Below are 14539 nucleotides of genomic sequence, written 5' to 3'. Positions count from 1 at the left end.
ACCCTCAGGCCTGTTGTCCTAAACGTTGTACCGGGTGAGAGCCTTCAGCGCTCCCCATTTGTCCGGCCAAGTAGTTAATGCCATCTGCGGCAAATCTACAATAAGTCACGTCAAAAAAAAAAAAGATATTGAGTGAATTTATAAAATATTTGTAATTTTATATTTAAAGTTGGTGAGGGTTTCGTGGAAGAAGTATATACTTAACACGTACCATCGTAACGTAACATAGGACGTAATACCATCGAGTAACTAATTATAATGGTCCATTCCTGTACAGTCATGAGCAATATCATGTACCCACTTTAGAACCCTGTCGCTATATCATATTTGACATTTAATGAGACTTACTAAAGTTAATGTGACACGGTTTCAAAGTGTATACATATTAGTACTCATGACCGTACACAACATCTAATTTTATTTTAAGTTATACCAGTCTTTCTGTAATCCGCTGAAAAAGAAAGGGACGAGTAATCGACAGGCATACAATTTATGCACCACACGTCAATTTTAGGCCCCTTAAAACCCTTCCAAAATTGTATATTGGCCAATAACCCGACTGAATTAAGTTGACAGCACACGTCAAACGGGTTGCTTGTGAACGAGATGACTATTTTATTCGCCCGGGTTATTCATTCATTTTAAAATTAACACACTGTCAATCATCCGTCTCCTTCCTTTTAGGCGGATTAGAAAATGACAGGTATAACTTAAAATAAAATTAGGATGTTTCTGCAGGAATCGGGGCCAATACCTACTTAAAACAGAGGGTCCCTCGCCATACAAACCAACCAATCAATCAAATCATTTATTGCATCAGAAAAATCGCCGATAAAACGAACGCAAATGAAGCGCCAGTGGCGAGCATTTGTTTGTACTGTTCATAATGATGGGACTTACTGTCGCTAGATAATATTTGCTTCCATATTACGGCCAGCGACATCTAGTAATTCCATGGTGAAATAGAGTTATAATAATAGTCATTATTGGGTAGTTTCCTAGGTCAAAGATAAATTATGAAATTTTGATTAGGTACTATATAAAGACAGATGTAAAGGTAACAAAAACGTTTTGTATTTAACATATTAATTAATTTTAATAAAGAAAAATGTATTATTAAGTACGACATTTTGTCACGTTTTTAACTCCTTAGTATTTTCGTGTTTTGACATTTAGAAAAAAGTAACTAATTTGACTAGCTGGAAACTACCCTAAACTACGGTTCGTAACCAAACTACACAAATGCGCTGGTGGCGATGGCAAGCATTGGTACTAAACCAGACATGATCACGAGCATTAATATGTATACACTTTGGTACCATGTCACATTAACTTTTTTGACAAATTGAACTGTAAGTCTCACTAAATGTCAAACATGTTAGTGCGACAGAGCCCTAAAGTGGGTACATTATATAGCTTATGACTGTACCAATATCAATGCTACAGACTACAATGTTAATTCTGTGACTTTATGTGACCAGCGCCACCTACCGTTCACATTGCTTTAACAACATTCCTTCCATTGTTCGCAAACTACCATTGTACGGAAGCTTAGACGCTTTAAAGCTTTTCCGTATGTTGCTTTGAATGAAATTCAAACAACGGAAACTAGATGGCGTTTTCTTTTTTTTTTGTTTTTCAAAGGGGTTTAGTGTAAGTAACTATGTAAAGTTAAAGTTAAAGTTTTAGTGTAACAATTGTGCTAATTCCTGTAAATACCATCTTATTTTATTTTAAGTTATATCTGTCATTTTCTTATCCGCCGAAAAGGAAAGGGACGGGTAATCGACAAGCATAAAATTTATGGAACACACGTCAATTTTAAGCACAAATCTAAACCAACCGTCTAAAAATTTTACATCCGTCAATAACCCGACACAGTTAAGTAGACAGCACGTCAAACGGATTGCATACCAGGGACGTACCTTTTGATTCGCCCGGGTTATTCATTCATTCACTCATTCTTCCTAAAATTAAGAGCTGTGAATCATCCGTCCCTTTCCTTTTCGACGGATATGAAAATGACGGATATAACTTAAAATAAAATTAGGCGGTGTCTGCAGGAATCGGGGCCAATAAATAAATGTAGTAATCTGTGGTTTAGTTTGTGGTTATCGAAGTCATTTGATAAGCCTTCGGTGGGTAGTAAAAATATCAAACACTTAAAAAATACCGAAAGTAGTCTTTCACGTTATAACGCAGGTAGAACAACTTTTTAATTCTGCAAATTTAGTTTTACTCTATCATAAGAGCCCAACAACATACCAATTAGTTTTGTATAACATTTGACTAGTACGTTATCCCAGACCATTAACCTTTTTGTAGGTATCATGTCAAAGCTTGTGTGGAACTCACTGAAAAAAATATAGACAACTCTTCTTCTTTGCGAGTCGATGGCGATCGATACAAAATTTTTGCTGACCAATAATTGGCCACGCTTACGGCATTGTCAGTGGCTTCGTAAATGTCTTTAATAGTGCAGGTGTTAGGGCACTATGACGACTATCTCCCACGAGCATTTGAGGAGCTCGGTGGCGCAGCGGTAAACGCGCTCGGTCTGCGATTGTTCAAGTTAAGCAACTTTCGCAAAGGCCGGTCATAGGATGGGTGACCACAAAAAAGTGCTTCGGAAGGCACGTTAAAGGGAAATCTATCAGGGAAAAACTCCGCCATACTGAAGTGGGACTGGGCAGAACACGTTTGTCGGATGCATCCAGAGCGACGGATACGAGTCGTTACCCACTGGACACCTCAAGGCGGGTATAAAAGTCGAGGCAGACGACCGCGTAAAAGATGGTGTGACGACCTCAATGCTTGTCGTAGGGATTAACCGGATATCGCGGAAGGGGATGCCTTTGCCCAGCAGTAGGATCGAATAGACCAGATAAGATACATCCCAATTGGAGTAAAGTTACATCCAGCGCAAAATGAACTAAGTGCCCATACCTCACCGAAGTGTTCTGTTAGACCAACGTGTTAGGTGATGAGCCGTATTGCCGTCTATAACGGTCGAACCAACTGTGTTAGTGACATTTTAAGTAAAATTACCGTCCCATACGCCTAAGCGGGCTGGCACGGTGCTGTAAGGGTAGTATGCGCAAGGAGTCCCCGACAGGTTGTCCGTGTGTGGAGCGAGCCAGGGGTAGCACTGCCTCTTCTTGATGTCATCGCAGGGCAGTCGGTCGGTCCTGTGGTGGATCCAACCGAACCACTCCGCTGGTATCTAAGGAGGAAAAGTTTCTATAATAAACAATTCTTATTCTTGTTGACCAAATTTTTATAAAACAGGTTGTTAACCTGAGATCCTTCGTAATCCCACTTGACCTCTTCAGCGTACTCCACCCAGCGGTTTCTTCCAAGGAAATACATATTGTTTTCGTAATATTTGTTGTTGAATGAATCCCAGCCCACTAGCCTGCCTTCCTATAAGCAAAAGTACAATCATTTATATAGGATTGTGACTCTGGATCGGACGAGAACCGATGTGTTCAACGTGGTATAAACATTACTTCAGGACCCCGATACCGACCCCGCCGGCGTGGTCGACGACTTCCCTCAATCAGCGCTTATCACTATCGACCTCCTAGTGTCGATTAATTCTTTCCAATACTTTTCCTCTCAGACAACGCCCTGAGCCGAGGTTCGCGCCCAACTCGGCACCCTCAGGCCTATTGTCTTAAACGTTGTACCGGGTGAGAGCCTTCAGCGCCCCCCATTTGTCCGGCCAAGTAGGTAATGCCACCTGCGGAAAGTCTACAATAAAGTCACGACAAAATGACTCTGGATCTAACTCAACATGACGTTGGGGTAGGCAGAGACGCAACTCCACTTACTACGATTGTCACACCACCATCGCTTCTTCCACTCTCATCAAAGACTTCATGCATGCTCGCCGGTTTACAGTACTATTGACCTGGCCTTTCTTTCAAACATCCTGGATTTGACCTTCTTCCAACTCTACCACTTACACCCGCATCATAAATCTTTTTCCTAAGTCTACTTTCATCCATTCTGTCTACACGACCGAACAATCTAAGCATGTCTTTCTCAATTCTCGTACTACATTTTCTTTGACACCACAACATAACATAACCCTACTTAATAATAGGTTATAATAGCGCTACTTAAAAGTGCATAGTAAAATAGTATAAGTATACCACAGATTACATAGAGTGAAGAAGGGCCGCATGCGGCCCGATTCTCAGTAGCTAATTAACGCGCGCAAAGTTAATACGGAGTGCTCGGTTATACTGTGTTTCTGTCTTCTCATCAATAGTGGCTGCAAGTTGTCTTCTAACAATTTGAGCCTCTCCCACCCCTTCTTGGGCTCGAGTTTATATCACGCACTTAGTCGGTACTTACCTTCAAAGTGTCATGACGCCACAATTTCCACAAGGCGCCCCTTATCCCTCCTGCCTGCGAAATCATCCTCATCAAACGGGCCCATTTGTCTAAAGCCAAAATCGACATTGTTATTGTAAGTAGGTACCTTTCTTTATCAAAATAAAATTATTATTCTAAGAATTTTACGATTGCAAATAGTCACAAATAAAATGTTTTCTTTAGCAGAAAATTTCAAGTCGTTACTTTTATTGACATTTACGTTAGTAGTACGTTACTAAGCAAAGAGAATATAAATCATTACGTTGACTAAGTAGGACAATCTCTTTATTATTTAAGTAACAAAAATGAGGAGCTCGGTGGCGCAGCGGTAAACGCGCTCGGTCTGCGATTGTTCAAGTTAAGCAACTTTCGCAAAGGCGGCCTGGCAAAGGGTCATAGGATGGGTGACCACAAAAAAAAGTGCTTCGGAAGGCACGTTAAGCCGTTGGTCCCGGCTGCATTAGTAGTCGTTAATAGCCATCAGTAGTGCAATTCTGTAAGCAAATTTTTGAAACCCGCATCAGAATCCGCGGTGAGTTTTTGTTTTGGCATTCTGTAAGACATGTACTTAAATTGAATGCACACTAGCGACAAGGTCAGGTGAGATCGAATGCGAAGTGTAAGTGAGCGTCGAAGTGATAAGCGAGTTATTGTTCGAGATCTACAGAATCGACATACAGCCCGCACTGAGCCCGCGTGATGGTTTGAGGCCCGATCTCCCTATCCATCTATAGGAAAGGCCCGTGCCCCAGCAGTGGGGACGTTATTGGGCTGGTGATGATGAACAAAAAGAATATTTTAATGTCAGTGGATTTAACTATTTGCAGTAACCTGCGATTTCGTTAAGTTAAATTAAGTACTTATTTCTGTCAAAAAACCAAATTCTTTTAATACATATTCTTCCACCACCACCAAAGCACTGGAGTTCAGTGTTGTGACGCACCCTCAAGAGGAAGCAGCTCTTGTCACCTTCCCCTCAAGTAAGTAGTATTCACAGACTTTAATAAGAATACTTTAAGTGCATATTAAATGTCTGTGATAGTAATATTCCTTATTCTATGCCTCCATAGAGCAACAAGGACCTCCGCGGACCTATGCCCTCAGCCTATGCCTTAAGGTCTTCCTCTTGACAACCTCATAGGGTAACACGGACCCCCGCGGACCGGACAACCAGACACACTTGGTCCTTGCGGACAACCTGGTCAAATGAGATACTTTTTACGAAACAATACTGTCCTGTGACGTCATCAATAAAAGCGGTCGAACGTCGTACTCATTGTTACATAATTCATAAATAAAATTCGAAAATAAGTCGAAAGTAAAATGAGATTGATTTTTGACCACACACTGGCTTCTATTTCTAGATTAGTATTTTATAATTTATTATTGACTCAGTAAAAACCTATTGTAAGGGCAATTCAGGGCGAATCGGTATAAAAAATAAAACAATTTCATAAGACAAAGCAATATAATTATAATAATAAATTAACATTATTTTACTTGATTCACATAATATAATAATCGATTTCACAGCCTAATCCCAAAGAAAGATAAGTAACAATTAATGTAATAATAATAATGACGGTTATAAAATAACACATTTGTAATCCAACATTTAAGTACGAGAAATAAAGAAAGATCTAAAGAAATCTTAAATAATTAGGAACTTTCCAGGCTACGTTACCAGAAACAATATAGGTGACGTTGTACAGATTTGCCATGATAATTACCTATTTTCTCATTACTCGGGTAAATAATTATTCCAAAATACAATGTAATGGCAGAAGCATAATAAAATATTTGTTGCCTAATTAAAATATTAAATATTGCTTCTCAAAAGTAAGTAAATAAATAAATTTATTATGATCAGAATAATAATGGGTGGAAGATGTAATTTTACCTGGGTGTAATAAAAAGGATTATCATTTATACCCAAAAACAAAAATAAAAGATGCATCATGTTAGAGAGGAAGGGGTAGACCTAGGAGAACATTCATGAAACAAATAAAAGAGAAGGTGCAGGTCGTGTCGTATCGGGAGGTGAAGGTTTTGGCGGGAAGAAGAGAGGAATGGCGATTACTCCACCGACAAGAGCGCAGCTCTTACATAAAGAGAGATTATGTCAGTTATCCACGAATTAGAAGGTAAAACGAAGAAAAATCTGCACAGCGCCATCTACATTGTTTTTGAGAAGCATAGGCTGGGAAGTCCTTCATTATTACACATGTGAAATATTAAAATCATTATTATAACCTTTGTGGAAAAAATACTAAGTAAATAAAATATTTTTTCTTAAATTAGAAGAAAATACAGATTTTTATTCGAGATAAGAAGTGTAGTTACTATATTATAAATACGAGATTTCCTTATCTAAAGTAAAGTTAATGATACGTTAACGGTAACTGGGTCCTGCTGAACATACTAAAAGTAATACTTTTATATTATTACTCATCGCAGTTTGCTGCAGATGGTATTAGTACGGTCACGAGCATTAATATGTATACACTTTGATACCATGTCACATTAACTTTTTGACAAATTAAACCGTAAGTGTCACTAAATGTCAAATATGATAGTGCGACAGGGTTCTAAAGTGGGTACATGATATTGCTCATGACTGTACATTACAGTGCCGAAATAGGTGCTGGTAATTTTCTAATAAAAGAAGACGGACATTTTGATAGTAAGTACTGTTTATTTTGTCAAATCCTTTTTTATTCGTTCATAATACTATTAGTATGTTCAGCGTTCCTTTCGAAGTAGGTACGTAACTACGGTTACGAAAAAAATATTCATTGATATTATCTCATAATACAATTAAACTTTTTAAAGAAAACCTTCATTGTAAGTCGATGCAGATTATGATATTCTGCACTGACTTACCACTTTATGGCTGATTCACATTATTCCAGTAAGCATTCTATGGCATCTAGAATAATGTGAACTGGGCATTAAAGTTTGAAATTATACATAAATAATTTTAAATTACTCATTTGGAGTTTTAGTATTACAGCCTTAAAAGGTCATAACATACCAGTACGGTCACTATATGGCGGGTCATTTGGGTATTACATATTTTCCAATCTCATTTAGTATGCGTGGTATTGTTTTGTATATACAGGTTGTTAATGACATCGAATACTGAGGGGAATGATTCAGACCATGATTCTTAGTTAACATCAACAGGAATATTCCGTCGCAAAATTCGTGACTTTATTAAAGTTATTTTCAATTCAATTATTTACATTTGCGATGGAAAATTGCACTTAATATCAACTCAGAATCATAGTATGAGTCATCCCTCAAAGTTTTCGTTACGGTGTCACTAAAACCTTGTTTATATGTAATAATATATAAACTAAAAAAAGCAACTTTTAATACCGCTGCATCATACGTACCGTTATACAAGACATCTAGCTTCTCAGTTAAATGTGTTTGCGATTCAGCTTGGCACTTATTCGGTGTCATTTGGCTGATTATAAACACGATCGCTTTAGTGATGTCGTGGTACTAATGAGCGAAGTGGTTCGGGGTAGAATTTATGGTAAGTTTTCAAATCTACGGCGGAAAATGGAGACCTTACGTAAACTAAGTCTCAAGACACGAGAAAACTGTATGATGACAGGTGATAAGCCAAGATGGAGTTTGGCTTTACCCAAGAGACTCTAAACCCAGCTGATGTTAAGGGTTGTACCTATGTGTTTACCCGAAACTCAAATTTTTTATCCAAGTTCTAGTCCATTCACAGATTAGTACTTTTCTTCCATACGCGCCAAACTTTTTGAATGTTACATGCGATGTAGCATCACGCCTGTATCCCCAAAAGGGTAAGCAGAGGCGTATATAGAGACAATACCGTTGTGTTCAGTGAAATAGATGAACTTAAAGCTTTACTAAATGAGTCTGTGAAAGGCTGTAACTCGGTGTCATCGTAAATAACGATGTAACATTATAGATTTGGAACTATTACACCGCGGGAGGTTGTTGGGAATTTTCCTCATGGCTAATGGGATAGAGGTCCGGGCAGTTGTATCACGCATGTGTGCCGTTGACAGTGCCCTGGTGTACGCAATGCTGGGCCAATTGCGTCGCCCCATTGCTTTCGACCTGCCTATTCCATCTTCGAAGCTCAAGAGAATAGACAATTAATAGGTAATCGTGCTCGCTAAAATATTAGTAATACAAAACCCCTATGAGGATACTACTTCTTCCTAAGTCCATCTATCCCCTACCTCCCCTTACCTAAATTCCTCGTTCGTTGAAATTACCAGTTTTTTCCGAACCGCAAACGGTGCCCAAATTACACTAACCGTCACGTTTACGCGACTAACTTATCTCATAATAGTAATGTAAACTAAGTTAAACCTAACATAACATCAAGGATAAATTCTGAGATTACACACATATGGCAACACAATAAAAATATAAAGAACAATAAAAATCGAAAAACAGCAAACCAAGAGCTTACGTATTACATAAAATAACAGTTTATATTATATTCTTTATGTGCAGATATGCGCTAAATATGGCACATGGCAACACTTTTAGTGCTGATTGTGCAGTGTTACAATTAAACGTCAACTATTTTGCATAAAATGCTTTTTTTTCAACGAGTTACCTAATAAAACACCTGCCGGGTCTGCATGACAACCGCGGCACGCGTGTCGCGAATTATATTTAGCGCTTCGACCAATAGACGTTTGACGTCCATCTACGTAGATAGCATTCGTATAGTTTATTGTTCCAAGCGCTTGATATAATTCGCGCCGCGCGTGGCGCGGTTGTCATGCAGACCCGACTGCACTCATTCTTGCCGCGTGCCTTTGTTTGTTGTTAAGTACACAAAATTACAAATGCTAAATAACATTTTAAATAAACTAACAACTTTAAAAGGTGCGTTTAAATGTAACATACTAAGTACTTTATAATATATGTGACTGCCGGGAGAAAAATAGTTAATTCTATTCTTAAGTACATCCTATGTGGCACAACATTTAAACAGAAATATTTTTTTGTTTTTTTTTTTGTTTCGTGCCGATCTGACACTTGGAAAGTTTGCTTGTTTTTTTTTATGTGATCGATGACGATTTCCCGCAGAGGCATAGTGAGGGAAAGAGACAGGATAAAGCCTTAAATTTTAACCAAAATCAGTATGTCAAATCGGCAACTTTAACTATTGTACTTGGCATACATAAATGGTCTTAATACTAAACAGTCAGTTTTTGTTATCCAAAGTTAGGTTACTTGCATGGCGTCAATGTAAATCTTTTCCCAATATATTGCTCATTTTTGTCATTCATCATTATACAATATTTCCATACAATGTAAGTAAATTAAGGTATCACCGGTCGACGGCCTCAATGGTCCAGTAGCTGAGGGTTGGGCTCACAATCCAGAGGTCACGGGTTCGAATCCCGGAGAGTCATATCACAAGTCACTTTGTTATCCCTAGTTCGGTTAGGACGTAGCAGGCTGATTACCCGACTTTCCGAAAGTAAGACGATCCGTGCTTCGGAGGGCACGTTAAGCGGTCGGCCCTGGCTATTATTTGCTAAGTAGGTACTGGTTACATGAGCCATGTCACAACCCACACGAGAGAAGACCGGTGATTTAAAAAGATTTGTTTTATATTTTTCTATCATCCATTATACTTACTGCATGTCCAATGAAAACAAATTGATATAAATGTGAATTACGTAAGTAAGAAAAAGCAGACATTCGTAGAAAGGTGTTTAAATATATTGAAAACATTCTCATAACGCCATGCAATTGTTTTGGGCAGCCAGAGGAGCCAATTTAGGAAATTTTGGCACTGTAATAAGTCATAGCTTTTAACACTTTTAATATAGGCTAAAGACATACAGATTAAGATTGAATGTAAATAATTTCTACTTAAATAAAATATCAGATTCATCATTATTCTAAATTTAAATCATTATCAAATTGAAAAAAATAATTTATACGTATCAAAAAAATTACAACGAAATGTATAACTGACAGACGGTGTAAGTACCTACTTCAACTGTTTATTCAGACGTTTTCACCGGTCTGCTGGTGTCCTTATTCAGACATTTTCACCGATCTAAAAATATCGACACAGATCTACCAGTTTCCTTATCAATAAACAATATTACTCGGGAAACAATTTATACACCGAAAATGAGACTACAAATTATTTTAATTAAGATGATACCCTTAGTTGCCCTCGCTAAACGGATACAAATTGTCTATGCAAAAAACCGTACCCGAAAAAAATGTATATATAATCCATAATAATTTAAAATAAGTATTTTTCCCGTTAACTGTACGATCTGTTACTACTTTTACTATTAGTATGCCTATTACCTGATATACCCGCACTTAGAATACTACTTTACCGCTTTCACTTTATTGGCCTCGATTCCTGCAGACACCTCCTAGTTTTATTGTTATACCTGTCATTTTCTTATTCGCCGAAAAGGAGAAGGACGGATGATTTACAACTGTTAGTTTTAAAATGAAAAAAAAAATAGGCATCTTGCACATATGCAATCCGTTTGACGTGTCAACTTAATTATGTCGGATTATTGGCCAATATAACATTTTGGAAGGGTTTTTTAAATTTCTGCCTAAAATTGACGTTTGTTCCATAAATTTTATGCCTATGGATTACTCGTCTCTTTCCTTTTCGGTGGATAAGAAGATGACAGGTATATCTAATAAACATAGATAGTGTGTACTGATATCAGCACCATGTAAATAACTGTACCCACATGTCTAGAAGTCCAAATGAGGATAAAGTATATATAGTAGTAGAGGATATAGTAGTATCCAGAAAGCGGTGGCCAGGGAGTCAGCGGCCAGCGGAGTGATAGACGACATTATTTTTATTTATACTCCTAAAGATGACCAGGGGGTGAAAAGGGCCACATCAAAGCACTTCATCTAAAAAAACAATATTGCTATTTGACATGTATGTGCATTGCGCACTTACTTTTTTATATGCGCAAATGTCAAAATGGCCTTTTTACTCCCCCCGGTATTGTATTAATCTTTATGTCTTTTTGACTCATTATTTATTTTAAATTTGGCAGGTTCTAGAATTTTGTAAATAGAGCCAACAAGTGAGGATCATAAAATAGAATGGAAAGGAAATAGAAAAGAAAGGAGGAACTGGGAATCGAATTTAATGCGATTTGAAGTCTTCCAGTCAGTCCTAAATGATCCGCTTGCCACTCACTTAGTGGCCACAGCGCAAAAAAATCCGTCAATCCACGGACAATCTACAGAAAATTCGATTAAATACACAAAATATTTTCTTATTCTACAAATAGAGTGGAAGATTTTGGTCTATTTTTTTTAAATTAAATATAATTATGTGTAAGTACAGAAACACAGTCAAGGTTTGTGTCTGTGTAAACATTATGGAGGAAGAACGAAGTAATGTTATTTATGAATCATATTACCCCAATAATCGATAAAGCGTGAAGATTTCGTCTTCCTGGTAAAGGTACGACTTAAAGGAAAGCAAGGTAGTTATAGTACGAAGATAGTATACAGCGACAAGGATCTTTACACGAGGCCATAATAGGAACTAACGCCGCATCCAATGAAAACATCATTGTGTCCTGTTATAAATGGAGAATGTATGGAGATGGTACAGTCAGGAGTAATATCATGTACCCACTTTAGAATTTTGACATTTAATGAGAATTTTTTGAATGAGAATTTCGTGTTCTTAAGGTTTCATTTTTCAAAAAATATAATGTGACATGGTATTAAAGTGTATCAATTAGTGCTCGTGACCGTACACACCAGCGCCTTCCTGACAATGTCATCCAAGTGACACAAAATCCTTGTCGAACTATTGACGAGGTTTATCGACTGGTTTGGAGGTAAGATTATTCATTATACCCTGTCAAACGTAACACGATTAGAATGATTTATCTCTCGTCTCTTTCCAACAAAGCTGTAAAAGACATCTCCCGTCACTTTCGCACTAGGCGCTGCTGGCTACATGTCTATCCTTCTGAATTTCTAAACATATTGCGGTTACCAGGGTATAGTTATGTAATAGTGTGTAGCGGCTTAAGTATGCGTGACGCCGTATGACCCGGCGGGAGGTCGATACTCCTCGGGGAGAGCCAGCACCTGCCGCCGCGAGAACGCGTACTTCCGGACATTTATGTTCTTCTCCGTGTTCTCTCGCCGGCAGCCGTCGCTGAAATAACCAATACAGAAATCACAATCTTTTATTCAAAGGAATCATCGTCTAATTATCAATTTAACATTGTTGAATCTACGTCATTTCGTAAGGTGTTATGGCTGAGGAGAAGTCTTCTTATCCATTGTTTATACTTTTTTTTTGACGTGACTTATTGTAGATTTACCGCAGATGGCATTAACTACTTGGCCGGACAAATGGGGAGCGCTGAAGGCTCTCACCCGGTACAACGTTTAAGACAACAGGCCTGAGGGTGCCCAGTTGGTGTTTATACATTGTGAACCCGTTATTATGTGCTTTAATTAGCCTTCTTATCGTGTGGGTTATGACGTAGATTACCAACCTCATCAAACCTGGTGTCAGGGTAATTACTGAGCCGCCAAAGGCCCTTACATGCCTTACACACATCGGTAAGTAGCAGCTTAACGTGCCTTCCAAAGCACGGATCATCTTACTGTCGGACAATCAGCCTGTAACGTCCTGACCAAACTAGGGATTACAAAGTGGATTTTGTGATATGTCCCCACCGGGATTCGAACCCGGGGCCTCCGGATTGTGAGACCAACGCTCAACCAGTGGACCACCGAGGCCGTTGAGGAGAAGTAATGATAAGAAACTGCAATAGATTCAGAGAAGACCTGTGCCATGGGACGTATATAGGCTGTCTATGTTTATGTTGTTACATAAACTTGTAGTGAAGAAGAAGAAAAGTGTAAAAATAACAAATACATATATCTTTCTTCCTCACCTGCGCATGATATCAAGTGCCTTCTGCTTCTCATGTTCGGCGAGGTGGTAATCGGAGGAGAGGATCGTTGTCTGTTCCAGTGTCACCGACATTCCAGTACGGTCCTTCGCGCTCTTGCACGATGTGAATCTCAAACCTGCAAACACATCGCATCCCACGTAGAGTATAACATAATCTATCCCAATTGGGATAATAACCATTGGAAAGTGAAATAAGTTGAAGTATGTACCGCACCTATGATCTATGGCGATCCTGACACTTCCCCGCATGATGCAGCGTAGCGCGTGGATGCGTGTTCTTCCGTTGCTTGTAAGTATCTCCGTTTGTATAGAAAACGCGCACAGTCTAACACACAGAAAATGCATCCACGCGCGTTCATTGCTTGTAATTAAGTATCTCCGTTTGTATAGAAAACGCGCACAGTCTGACACACGCGTTCTTGCGAATCACGCGCATACAAGCGTAGAAACATGCACCCCCGCGCGTAGGTGCGGGGCGAGACGCAAGGTATGGCACACCAAATCCCGCAGTGCCGCGCGTGATTTTGGAACGGCTTTGAATGAAATGAGAGCCGCCGTGCGTTAATCTACAAAACGCCCCTACGCGCGTGAGTGCGTAAAAACTCGTACGATGATGTAGATCTGTACTCCCGCAGGTACGCGCGTAGATGCGTCGACACGCAACATGCAGCATGATGCGGCGCAGTGTGAGAATCGCCTATATCAATGTAGAATACAATTCTACTACATTGAAGACAGAATTAACGACCCATACCTCACCGAGCTTCCTGTTAGACCAACGTAAAAGATGAAACTGTGTTAGTGAAAGCTAGTAAACCTACGCTTAACACGTTGAACGCCAGACTAAAATTCATGGTCTAGCCGAGTGAGTTGCGGGACAGATGTCAAATGGTAGACATTGGTGTTTGACAACTCGGAAAATAATGTGTAAATCGCATTTTTTAGTTATTTCCAGACAATATTCACATAAAAGTCTCTACGATTTTTGGACAATTCTCACATTTTTGGCGTGGCCCCAGGGGTAAGTCCATCACCGGGCATATGGTGTCCGTCATGGCGTTGAATGTGTTAACATAAATTGTACCAATTGGTGCAATTCCGGTACGGGGGTTCGACCCGGGGCTTCCCACTTGAGAAGCAAGCTGATGAACCACAGGACCACAGTGACTGGCTCTGTCTTTCTAT

General features: G+C 39.0%; 2 protein-coding genes across 3 annotated transcripts in view; both read right to left on the bottom strand.

The window, feature by feature from the left end:
• Window positions 1-3034: 3034 nt before the first annotated feature.
• Window positions 3035-4470, bottom strand: LOC126380195 (probable NADH dehydrogenase [ubiquinone] 1 alpha subcomplex subunit 12). The gene is made up of 3 exons (XM_050029452.1): window positions 4363-4470; window positions 3298-3423; window positions 3035-3223 (listed from the first exon to the last, which is right to left on the bottom strand). Exons 1-3 carry the CDS (start codon window positions 4468-4470, stop codon window positions 3035-3037), a joined length of 423 nt encoding a protein of 140 aa, XP_049885409.1.
• A 2258-nt stretch (window positions 4471-6728) lies between these two features.
• The window catches only part of LOC126380068 (type II inositol 3,4-bisphosphate 4-phosphatase), a 68459-nt gene continuing 60648 nt past the window's right edge, over window positions 6729-14539 (bottom strand). For both annotated transcript variants that reach the window (XM_050029262.1, XM_050029263.1), the window contains 2 exons: window positions 13335-13470; window positions 6729-12583 (listed from right to left, as the gene is read on the bottom strand). In XM_050029262.1, coding sequence (XP_049885219.1) covers window positions 12451-12583; window positions 13335-13470 — 269 coding nt within the window. In that variant the 3' untranslated portion in view covers window positions 6729-12450. The remainder of the gene's footprint in view (window positions 12584-13334; window positions 13471-14539) is intronic.

This window comes from Pectinophora gossypiella, chromosome Z (genome assembly GCF_024362695.1).
Source record: "Pectinophora gossypiella chromosome Z, ilPecGoss1.1, whole genome shotgun sequence".
In the NCBI taxonomy this organism is placed as follows: domain Eukaryota; kingdom Metazoa; phylum Arthropoda; class Insecta; order Lepidoptera; family Gelechiidae; genus Pectinophora; species Pectinophora gossypiella.
This window is presented reverse-complemented; position numbering and strand designations above follow the sequence as displayed.

Excerpts from the sequence above, each read along its gene's own strand:
- LOC126380195 (XM_050029452.1), bottom strand. The coding sequence starts at position 4,470 with ATGTCGATTTTGGCTTTAGACAAATGGGCCCGTTTGATGAGGATGATT. Across the intron at positions 3,424-4,362 it reads GGCGTCATGACACTTTGAAG|GAAGGCAGGCTAGTGGGCTG; the intron begins GTAAGTACCGAC and ends TTTTGCTTATAG. Across the intron at positions 3,224-3,297 it reads GGGATTACGAAGGATCTCAG|ATACCAGCGGAGTGGTTCGG; the intron begins GTTAACAACCTG and ends TTTCCTCCTTAG.